This window comes from Electrophorus electricus, chromosome 6, assembly GCF_041902795.1.
Source record: "Electrophorus electricus isolate QZ-2024a chromosome 6, ASM4190279v1, whole genome shotgun sequence".
Classification (NCBI taxonomy): Eukaryota; Metazoa; Chordata; class Actinopteri; order Gymnotiformes; family Gymnotidae; genus Electrophorus; species Electrophorus electricus.
Window position 1 is genome coordinate 27884072 of NC_137502.1, and position 12151 is coordinate 27896222.

At 37.6% G+C, this 12151-nt stretch overlaps 1 protein-coding gene across 7 annotated transcripts in view; it reads left to right on the forward strand.

Annotated features, from left to right (window-relative positions):
- ctdp1 (CTD (carboxy-terminal domain, RNA polymerase II, polypeptide A) phosphatase, subunit 1) overlaps nucleotides 1–12151 on the forward strand; it is a 44683-nt gene that overhangs the window by 12354 nt on the left and 20178 nt on the right. For 6 of the 7 annotated variants that reach the window (XM_027006698.3, XM_081716243.1, XM_081716242.1 and 3 more), the window contains 4 exons: nucleotides 2794–2884; nucleotides 3734–3906; nucleotides 4751–5716; nucleotides 10214–10355. In XM_027006698.3, coding sequence (XP_026862499.2) covers nucleotides 2794–2884; nucleotides 3734–3906; nucleotides 4751–5716; nucleotides 10214–10355 — 1372 coding nt within the window. The remainder of the gene's footprint in view (nucleotides 1–2793; nucleotides 2885–3733; nucleotides 3907–4750; nucleotides 5717–10213; nucleotides 10356–12151) is intronic. The other variant, XM_081716240.1, reaches the window with a different exon arrangement.

Here is a 12151-nt window from a genome sequence, read left to right on the forward strand (position 1 = left end):
GGTTGGCCAAAAAAGTGACCACAATTTTAAGGCACGTGTCTTTGCTATAAGCAAGTGGAAGAGATGGTTTTAAAAACTGAATGAACTAAAACTATGGTTTTACAATAGAGCTCAGTACAAAAACAAAAATGGACTAAATGACAAGACATTACTTGACATTGTCTACCAATTCATGCTTTCCCATCCATGTTCTAAGTTGTAGTAGTTTTGCCACCACTGGACAGTTCTGGATATTTAGAGGAAATTATAGTAAACATACTATTTCCTTACTGGAATACAGAGACCAGGGATTCCAGCATCTTTCTAACATTCACTCGTCTTAGGCTGTTCTGCATAAATGTGCCCATGTGAATTTTACACAATGCTAATCTCTTTCTGTCAACATTGTAACACTGTCAGTGTTTCGAAAACAGCATGCCAAAAATGTCATGTAGCAAAAATGCATAACTTTATGAATTATTAACAGGGGGCACCACCCTAAACGTAGGGGAATGATTATTAATTATTGTGGATTAATTACTGAAAGTTTATTAGCATTATACCAGTCTCATTCTGAAATTAGTTCATGTGTTGTGCAGGAACCAAATACCATTGTTTAAAATGTAATTGCCACGAAGACCAAATTGATGAATAAATGCAAAGTTTATTGATTAATTAATAAGTCACAGACATTATAAGACAGGTAGGACTTGGCTCATATCTACAGAATCCCTAACAAATGATAAAGGAGGGGGGAAAAAAGGAAAAAAAATTATTTGTAATTAACAGCTGATTGAATAAACCATAGGACTGTGAACTACACACTCAGATAACGCTAGAAGCTGCTATGCCTAAGTTAATTAGAATGAAGGAGAACGCCTGAGAGGAAGGAACACCTATCCAGGGAATCCTGAAGTTAGACCTGCGGTTACTATCTGAGCTAAAAAAAGAGGAAATAATTCTGTACAAAATTATCTACGAGAATGATGGCTCACGGCTTGCGCCCCCAGAGCTTAGCATGTGAATGATCTAGAAACTCTTACGTTTTGGGTTCAATGAAAGGCCAGATGATTATTCCGCATGAGAGGATGAAAGAGCTCAGCATGACCGAATTCTGGACAAGCCGTGTCTACTTTGCCACATGTAATTCCAAAGCTTCTTCTGCACTGTCAGTGACCCTAATTCATTGCCTGAGTTGTTCCAACATGGTGAAATGAGCTGGTCCAATTGGTTTGGACTGTTTTGAACTTCACCACTATCCCCGAGATGCTCACAGGTGTATAGCCGTCTGAGCGTTCTCTGACATAGACTACTTTAAACCTAGATTTGTAGTTGACTAAGTTAACTACTGTTGGACAAACAGAACTAATCCTAATTTTACCAACGATAAAAAGGAGATGGCTTTAAATTGCTGGAATACTGAAGGGCAAATTGAACGAGTTTAGACATTCTAAAGAACTGGGGATAAGACAAACACACAAAATAAGACACTATTCTAAGTACTTAATTGTTGTCAATAGAGATCCCAAACTTGAAATTGCTTGGAAAATAATTTGGAAAGTTCAAACTAAAAGCTTGTTGCTGAAAATTGATTTTTAAATACTGATCTGGGAAGGCAGAGAACTCAGTTAATCTGTTCATGCATGTTTTGGTTTCAGGCTTTGATTAAGCATATTCCTCGAATTATCTTACAAGACAAAATTGAATTTAATATAGTAAATAAAAAGGAAATGGAAATAAAACTGCAAGAACAAGAGTGTGAATGCCAAATTCTGACCCTTTCATTACCTTACTGGAAAAGGAACCTGCATTCATCTAACCTAACAATTTTCTTTCCATTCAACAGTCCAGATTTGTTGCTTTCGCCACATTTAAATTTACTGATATCACTTGTTTTGCCCATTACACTGTACTTGAGCATCTGATTTATAAAAATGCTGGTCTGAATGATGTGCACTGCATACCATTTGTCACTTGATGCTATTTGTAAGGCACAGCTTGCATGATGGAGAGGTGTATACTAAGAGGTTTAAATAAAGTTTCATCAAGATTCTGCATCAATTATTTTAGCCAATGATCCGATTTTTGATACCTCAAAATTTGCCAACTTACTCTCCTTAAGAGCCATACTGCACGAACATTTCAAATTTATAATGCGTGGAAATAGATTTGCCTCTTGTTCAGCTATGAACATATTGGTGGCATTATAGGTTTCACAAGCAGGGTTTTTTGTATCGAATATACCACTCAATGTATTACTAGTCAGAAATGTGCAGATTATAGTGTAACGAGCAGGAATTGGTTCTAAATCACCTGTAAACCAGTCATATTTGCCTTAAATTACTGCAGAAACTGCTGAACAATTTAGCAAGTCATACCAAAGACCTTTTGGCCAATAGTTAGGAGAGGGATAAGACTGCATCCTTAAACCTCTTCTGTATATTTGTGCTCTTTTGGGGGAACTGTTGTAACACCCCATTGAGTCTAAGAAAGATTTCCATCAGCCATCATGTCCAGTAATCATTTTGTTAGCCAAGTGTATCAAGTGAGACAACCAAGAGCTTGCTTGTCTTGCTTGATTTGGATCTCTGATCAAGAGCTGGTTCCAGTAGGAACCAGGAATGCATGACTGGGAGCATGACTAGAGGTGAGACAAGTAATTGGCTGATGTCAGTAAGTTGGACCTGAAACAGAGACATAGACACACAATGAACACATGCCCTTCCATCACACCTGTGACTGTAGTATAAAGGTGGTCTTTAAATGATCTTTAAAAAAAACCTTTCTCTTTTTTCCTTGCTTCCTTCTGGAAAGGGTTTCTGGATCCTGAAAAAAACCTTTTTTCTCATCGGATTCTATCAAGAGATGAGTGTATTGACCCGTTCTCGAAGACTGGGAATCTTAGGTGACTATGTTTGAACTAGTGCCTTTAATGTGCCCTAAACATGATTTGTTTTTCTCTTTCATGCTTTCAGCAACTAATTCACAGATTTCCGGTGACATCACATCATTATAGGAATGCCCAGTTAGAAGGCAAACCAGGCTTTCTTCTAGTGTCCACCACGTATTATTACAAGTCAGAATGCCTGTTAGTTGTCCGGTTTGATGCAATAACTGACATGGAGACAAGCCTGGATTGTGCTTCTGCAGAATCCCACCTGTGAAAGAAAAAGAGAAAAGGAGACTTTGTGCTTTTAGCTAAACATTCTCCATTCATTGGTTTGGGAATTAAAAAATGGCAATCATCAAAGTATACATCTTTGCAGCAGACTTTACATTTACAAAGCACCTTTATAGTTACTAATGCTATTAATTCACATTAGAGTTTGGCCTTTGCCGTTTTATCTTAAAAGTTAGATTTTTTAAATTATTATTAAATAATCACTTTTTTGTTTCAAGTTTACAGTAGATGGAGCTTTAGCATGGGAATAACTCTTGTCACTTGTTTGACACTTTCGATTCTCATTACAAATGTTTTGTTGTGGCAACCAAATAACAGATGTGTACAATGCACACATATATAATGCCAGATATTCGCAAAAATTGTCCCTGAGCTGAAGAGCATGTCCTTATTAGGCACAATGCACACAATGCACACATATATAATGAGATATTTTTGTTTATGATCTGTAATTAAATGTAATGTGACAAATTTTCATTCAGATTGCTAAGGACATACTATAGCATCCTCACAATGCATTCTGGAAGTATGAGAATGCTGATATGTTGTCATACTGTATTGTGCCCCCTGTAGAAATTTGTTCCCATGTGGCGACTCCATGGTATGTATCATAGATGATAGAGAGGATGTGTGGAAGTTTGCCCCCAACCTTATCACAGTGAAAAAGTATGTCTACTTCAAGGAAACGGGTGACATCAATGCTCCACCAGGGTCGCGAGAGACCCAGCTGGCAAAGAAAAGTACAGGTAACAAAAGTTTCGCTTTTATTTGTGGAGGAAAATGTTATTACCTTCGTTATACATATTCTGATGCTGGAATACATTGTGCTTGTGATGTGATTGAAAGCCTGGGTGGAAACTTAGGGGTACATTGAGTCAACAACATGTTTGTTGTATTGTATGATTTTTAACTTGGGAACAGTGTATTTTGTCACAGTGCTATTTTTTTGTAGCGTGTTCAGTTTTTGGCAACTGAATTCTTTAAGTACTTTTAAGGTAGTCTATTACAATACATTTATATTATATTTTGTACATTTAATGTTTAGGCATGTTTTGCTGTAATGATAAACATATTGACTATTGTGTAGACCTCTACATTTTAGATACCCACTTCATCTCATATTCACACAAAAAAAAAGATTAAAAAAAAGATTTTACTGATGGATGCTTTACTTTAGCCTTGTTAAAAGTTTAAATAAAATTTGGAAAAGATCTGTATTTGTAAAAACCAGAACCTACCTTCAGTCATTCTATTCACCATTTATAAAAGCATTCATAGAGGTCTTGATAAATAAAGTTTAATAAGATCAGAGGTTTTGCATAATTGTCCAGCCGATAAAGTAAGGGATAAATCTGAGCTATATGAGATTTGTATACTAAAGTAAATTTAATTCAGAAATTAAACTTAATTTCTGAACTCATCAACCCACTTTTTTTTTGCTTAGAGTGCATAATAAAAACTCTGCTACGTGGATACTTGTAGTAACCAGACAGTATTTCTTTGGAAATAATGAGACCTAAACCATTTTTGCTTGAATTAACCATTTGAATTGAATTCACCATAATTAACAGTGTGCTTGTGCTGTTGTAGGAAACCAGCCTAATCAGAATATAGAGAACTTGGACCGCTCTGGAACACCAGGATATGAAGAGCAGAGTACTATGCTCAGGAAATGCAACAAGATACAAAAGGCTGAACATGAGGATGTGTTGACCTTTGTTTCTGATACACAAGCAGCATCAGCCAGAGAGAGAACTCGTATCATGGGGAAAATCCAGACAACAGAAAGCTCACGGCTGAGTGACAGATATATTGTTAAGGGGGTGGAGGCAGGTTGTTTGGCTAGAACGAGTACCTCAGCTGAAACGGTAGACAAAGAGCATATGACTGAAACTGATGGTACTGGTAATGACATGGGTTTTGAGCTTTCAAGTGAGAGTGACGGTGAATCAGAGAAACCCGGACTGCCACTCAGTGATAATGAACAGCTCCCAGAAACCAGAAAAATCAATAAAACAAAAATTGATGAGGACTATGGGGGTGGAGGGGGAAATGACAGACAAATAGAGGCCGAGGAAACCATAGATGTGGATCAGGGGGGTCTGAGTGATGCTTTAAATGGATGTACTGACAAGAAGGAAATAGAGTCCCAAAACAGTGATCAGTCAGGCATTGCTACGGGTGAAGAGTCTTTAGACCACAGTTTGGAAGATGATGATGAAGAGGAGGAAGAAGATGTAGATCAAGATGATCACTTGATTTACCTAGAAGAGGTCTTGACCCGTATTCACAATGAGTATTATTCACGCTACGACACTTACCTCAGAGAGAATAATCTTGAGATGCCAGATATTCGCAAAATTGTCCCTGAGCTGAAGAGCATGTCCTTATTAGGCACCACCATTGTGTTCAGTGGCTTGTACCCCACAAATTACCCCATGGAGCGAACACGGGAATTCTACCATGCCAAGGCACTTGGTGCCAAGATCAGCAAGAGCCTGGTGCTTAATGCCAAAGATCCTGATCACGCAACCCACCTCATTGCAGCACGTGCAGGTGAGTTATACACTTTATATAACATAAGTGCAGAAAGTGTTAGTAATCTGTTAAAAAATAGCAATATGAATGAAACGGGTTTTATTAAACTTTGCATAACAGTTAATGTTTAATAAATGAGTTTGAAGCTTTTAGGGCAGAATATGTCAACTGCATGAGGACATTATTTTTCTCATATTTGTCATTTAATAGGAGCCCTACCGATTCTGCTTTTTTGCATTAGGCATTATGCTCTTATGAGTTGTGTGCTGATTTAAAACAGTTAAAAGTTAAAAGGTATGATGGACTGGTATGCAGGACTGCACAAAATTCCAGTGTCAAAATTACTTTTTTCATTCATGTAGCACATGGGTAACGTAGTATCACTTGTCCTCACATGAAAAATATAGGCTTACACACAAAAATTGAATAGAATTGTGATTAGACATTGAACAGTGCTATACACCATTTGTATCATATTTTTTGTAACATTTTATTTATATTCATGCAGCTCTATATAATGCAGTTCTCTCTCACTTTCTCTTTCTGTCTATGTATGTTTCTCTGTGTGTGACTGAGTGAGTGGCCAAGTGAGTGAGTGAGGGATATTAAAGTTGTAGTACACAGATTTTCCAGAGAAACAAAATATATTGGACAGAGATCAGCTATGCAAGCAAAGTGCTTCTGAAATCGTAGTTGGGAAGTTTGTACATGAAAAAGCAGATGTTTAAATCATAATATTAATTCCATTGAGTTCTAAAGCTCCAAGAATGTAGATGAGTTATTTTTCTTTGCATTTCCTAATTTCATTGCTGCCATAGTAACAACCTTCATTGCAAAAAGATAGGTCATTAATGCAGTGTCCATTAGTATTAAAATACCTTACCACTGGAAACAACAAATGCTTAACTCCAAAGGCCTGAAGATGTTCAACAAACTGAACAGCAGATCTTCTCTTGTTTTGCAGGCTACATTACCGCAGCCACTATTTGAAGGATCACTTATCTTGCTCTTGACAAGCATGTCTTTTATGTTTTTGTCCCATCTATAGGAGATTAGTGGAGGATTTCTAAAAAGGGATGCAGTCTCTGCATAGTCCTGTAGGATTCTGAAGTGTTTAAGTATAAAACACTTTTATTTGTAGGATGATGTGTTTGCACCAAGAGAATTCTTGTAGTCTTAACAGCAGATTGTTTATAGGTCAGTGTGTCTACACTCTGGTAAAACAGGAGCAAAGGCATCATCTACGTTGTCCTCAGGAAACCCAATTTTGAAGATATTCACATATTTCCGTTCTTTTCTGGTGGAAGACTTCATTCTCACTACAAATGTAGCTGTGAGAAAAGGATGTTTTTACAGGCCTTGGGATGTGAAGAATTGTACTGCAAATAGGAATGAGAGTCTAGGTTTTTAATAGATGGTGGCCTTTTTGGATGTTTCAAAGAGGTTTGCTATCTTCAAGCCAGGATGTGCTATACTCCATGGATATTCAAGAGCTGAGTGGAACTTGGAGAATGAAGAAATAGACAGTTGGAGGTCTTCTAATGTGCATGTAACAATATCAAAAATGTCATCAATGTATCTCAGAAATTGTAAGGGTAAAGGTCCAGTATATTGCTCAAAAGATATTTCTCCATGAATCCAATGAGGTTTGCATACCGTGGTCCTAGTAACTTTGGGGTGATGTCAAAGCTGTTCTGCCTATAAAAACTAGTATCAGAAAGCTGCTTGATTGCTTCCTTCTTGTGAAGGTCTTTTCTCCAAACGATAACAGCTCCATCCTTATTAGCTGACTTAATAACAATGTCACTCATTTTGTTTGCATATTTCATTTACATTTTTAAGTGCAGAGTATTCTTCCTTTTTAATTGCATGTTACTAATTTCTCTTTCACAGGTATTAATATAAACATCTACTGCTTCAAATTCCCTTGTAGGAGGTGTCCAGGAAGACTGAATAGAGTATCTGGGCCATTTTTATTAAAATAGCCATATAATCATAAACTAAAAAATGTTAAGTCTCTGTTAAGGGCTTAAATTCATTAGTGAGTGTCGTTGTAGGTACAAATTTTCGGTTTTCAGAGTTCAGACATGGGTCCTTCATCAGCTGTGCAAGCAAACTTCTTGCTATTTTTTCAGTTCCATGCATCTCTCAACACATTTGTATTCATGCTTAATACTTGGTAAAAATGGTAGACTACTCAGCTCAAAATCTGTTATTGCATCTGTGCATGACAATACCATTCACATTTAAAAGAAAGAAGTTACTGGCACTACAGAAGCCTGACAGTACAGTGTAGATCTGGTGGGTGCGATTGCCTGCAAGTGTGCAAGGCTTGTGTTTTGGAGCTAAGTAAATATTAATATGGTGTGAAAAAGGGGAAATTACATCTGTTTAAAGGTGCCACCAACATGTCTAGAGGATCAATACAATGTGGGCAGAAAACAGAATAAATATTTTATAGACAAAAAATATTTTAGGAGCTCTTTAGGAGTGTCAGTAGTAATAGAATAGATGGCTGATGATGGATAACCATAGAAAATTTATAGAATATATTTTATAAAAAGTGCCATATTCAACATTAAACCAAATCCAACAAAAGCAATACTAATGAACACTTTTAACAAATATCAAAGAGATTAGAGTAAAATCAAGCATGGTATTTTTTCCTATTTATATTTGACAGGGCCCTCTTGCAATGTCATTGAACATATAAATTTACTGCATCTTGTCAGTAACATGAATTATTACTTTTCACAGGCGTAACTTTGCTTTGAAAAGTGCTGGAGACAAGAATGCGGATTGGTTCCTGCATTCAATTTAACTGCCCATCAACTTCATGTTCCCTGACCTCAGCTGTACACTATAACTGAAAAGAAATCATTCTGTGACTGAAAGGAAGATGTATTACTACTGTGTATGTGAAGCCTGATGGTTTAAAACATATTTTTGTTTCATGAAATGTCAGTTGTGCTGCATTTATTTCAGCTTTGTGTGACAACATATAAGCATGAATGTTTTCTGATTCATTAGAAACGTTATATGCTTGTAGTCAAAATGAAATGTATTAAACATTTTAATGATTTAAGTTTAGCTACTAAGCTACCTACATTACCACTGTACACCAACAAGTTGGAGTCAGCGGGAACAAGTGCAATGCTGGTTAGAAAAAAAAAATAGTCTGTACTAGATTGACACATGTTCTGCTCCTGTCTGTATATGGACTTAAGTAGGGGTCCTATTATAGTGGAAGCAGTGACCACCTTGAGCAGATTGACACACTGGTCATCAGGTGTGCAGTTGGTTGTCTGTAGGCAGGAGAGTAGAGGCAATATCTCCTAGGAATACCAGTGGTGAGGATGAAAAGTTGTACCACTGGTGAAAACTTTGTGGATTTTATGCTTACCCATATGTGCAGTTGGGGCTGGGAAGATTAAACCATGTTTTTCTTGTTTAGCAACTCTGGAATGATGGTGTTAAATTTGAACCTGAAGTATACAGAGCAGATTTTCAAATATTCCAGGGGTGTCCAGATAGTAGAATTGAAGATGGCTAGAGTTCTGAAGTGGTGCTGCTGACACCAGCTGCCTGATTACCGATCCATTATTTTTCAGTTTCAAAACATAATCACCCATGCAGTAATTATCCAATGGGAGGCTCTTGCCTATTTTCTTAGTTAAATCCAGGTGGTGACCTTTTTTTTGGTCAGGCAGTGTAAATTGGCTGTTCTGAATAGGGTGAGATGGGTGCTATGTTGTGTTATTCTTGTGTTACATCCAAAGCATGTCACAGACATTTCATCAAGATGCCAGGAAGCTGTATGAATATGCAGAAATGGGATATAATGGATAAAACATCACCCTTAAACCCCCTCTCACCACGATTGCGTTAAAGCAGCCATGATTTGTTAAAAAAACTCAATTTTTGTAGATAACCAAATCTGAATTGAAATAATTATTTTAACCCTCTGTCTAAGGGCATTTTCTGTTGTTGCAAATTTTCTTAAATTCGCTTTAAAGGTTCTTATAGCATGATACCCATATGTTTCATATCAAAGTGTTCATACCAATCTCGGCTCTCTTCCTAAGGAGATACCATTTGACCTAGAACACTGCATAAAGAAACTTGAGATTAAGACCAGTTTTTACATAGTTCAGTAAGAATTGTAGTACTAGTTTGAAAACTATGGATTTCGGTCACCCAGAGCAGCTGGTAAACTTTCTGTAAACACTTGTAATTGCAAAGTTGTCAGTGTCTCTTGGATGCATGATTTTACATACCCACAAGATAAACTGTGTAAGACTGTTTCTCATGTTGAATTCAGTAATAGCATCCCCCATAGGCCAAACACTGAAATTTGATAGGTTTGAAGAAGCTCTCTTACTCTACACACTGTTTCAGCACTGCTACAGATGATTAAATCTGGATTTACATTGTGCTTAAATTGATTTGAAGCATATCCCGCTCTGTATATTTAATATTTATGTATTTAGCAACATATATCTACTTTTCTCTAAGGCACAGAGAAGGTTCGTCAAGCCCAGGGCATTAAGCATCTGCATGTGGTAAATCCTGATTGGCTTTGGGGATGCCTGGAGCGCTGGGAAAGAGTGGAGGAGAAGCTCTTCCCACTTAAGGAGGACTACACCAAGTCACAGAGGTATTTTTCATTTTATCACCCCTTTTCCTCATTCTGTCTGCATTTCTCATATTCACTTTTCTGTACACATGCAGTTGCAAGAAAAGGTAAGTGCACCATTTGGTCCTCTGGACTTCTGCATTCATTGCTAATAAAATAGATAATGTCTGATGGTTATCAACATTACAATTATAGTCAAACAGTCTAACTAAAGTAATAACACAAACAGTTCATGTCATTTTTTGAGCACATTGAGTAAATATCCACTGTGCAGGCTAGAAAAAGTAAATGAACCTAGGTATTAATACCTTCTCCAACAGCTGATTGGCAAAGGGTGTTTCAGTTAAGGAGATGAGGTTTGAAGGTTTGAAGAGTTTGGGTTTCCCAGGTATTTTGAACTTTTAAGTAAAGGCACATGCAGCCTGGTTACTGAAATCTGTTCTTCTGAAGAGATTGGTTTGTATGAACCATGCCTTAATGCGAACAATTTTCAGACATGATGCATATGAAGCTGGATAAGGCTACAAAAACATTGTACATCAATACACACTTAGACAATCTGTCTACAAATCGAGAAATTTCAGGATTTAGGAGTGGTCCTCTTTTTAAGATCACTCTTAAGAGCTCAATCTTTAGAGGTGACAAAGATGCCAAGAGTATCAGCAAAAGACCTACAAAAGTCTATACAGAGTTAAAAAATCTCTATTCATGTGCCACTATTAGAAAGATACTGAACACTGGATGCCTCTGTTGTCAAAAACAGCAAAACAGTAGTTTGTCTCAAGTTTGCCCAAGACCACCTGGATAGAGATACAGTCTCAGGTGTGCTCTGTTCCATAAATGATGGAATGCAGCTTTAATAATATTGTTAATGCCTTTCATACACCTTTTTCTCTTTGATTCACTATCAGTTACAGTTATTTCTGTCTTATGTTGATTAAAATTGCTTTTCATCCAGCTATCTTATGTATAGTAGTAACATCTGTTTATTTATTTATTCACCCCCCCACCCCCAAACACTCACCTTCCTTTGGGCGATCTTTGACCTCTACCAGAGGCCTGGGAGCATGAGGGTCCTGTGTAGTATTTTCTCACGACTGCAGTCTTCTGGTCAGAGATCTCTGCTGTTGTTTCTGGGACCTGCTGGAGCCATGCCATTCTCCTAGTTTGGGCTCAGAGCCTCTATTGCTCTGATTACTACTGGAACCACTGTTCCCTTCACCTTGCACATATTTTTCAGCTCTTCTCTCAGTGCTTGGTATTTCTCAAGCTTTTAGTGTTCCTTGTTCCCGATGTTTCTATGGCTACCTCCATCACTATGATCCTCTTCTGCTGTTTATCCACCACGGCTGCGTTTGGTTGGTTAGCCGCCATCATTGTCTGTCTGTATCTGGAAGTCCCACAGGATCTTGGCGTGGTCATTCTCAGTCATCTTTGGGGGAATATCCCCCTTTGACATTGGAGCTTCCAGTCTGTACTCTGCACAGGTGTTTTTGTATATTAAGCCAGCCACTTGGTTATGGCGTTTCATGTATTATCTGCCGATTAGCATCTTGCATCCTGCTGGTTATTCTCATGCTGTTTATTCTCTACTTCTCTTGTCTGCCTCTTCAGTCAGGCATCCAGAACTGTTATTCTTTGCTTGGCAGTCTCCAAGGCCTCAGGTATGGACAGCTTGGTGTACTTCTCAGGTACTTTCACCATGCCTTTCCACATTTCTAATAGTTGGTTGACTTCTCTCCATGTTGCCTCCAACTTGGCCTCCAACCTCATTCTCCGTGGAGGAGACGGCTCCTTGATGTCAAGCATCTTAAGTG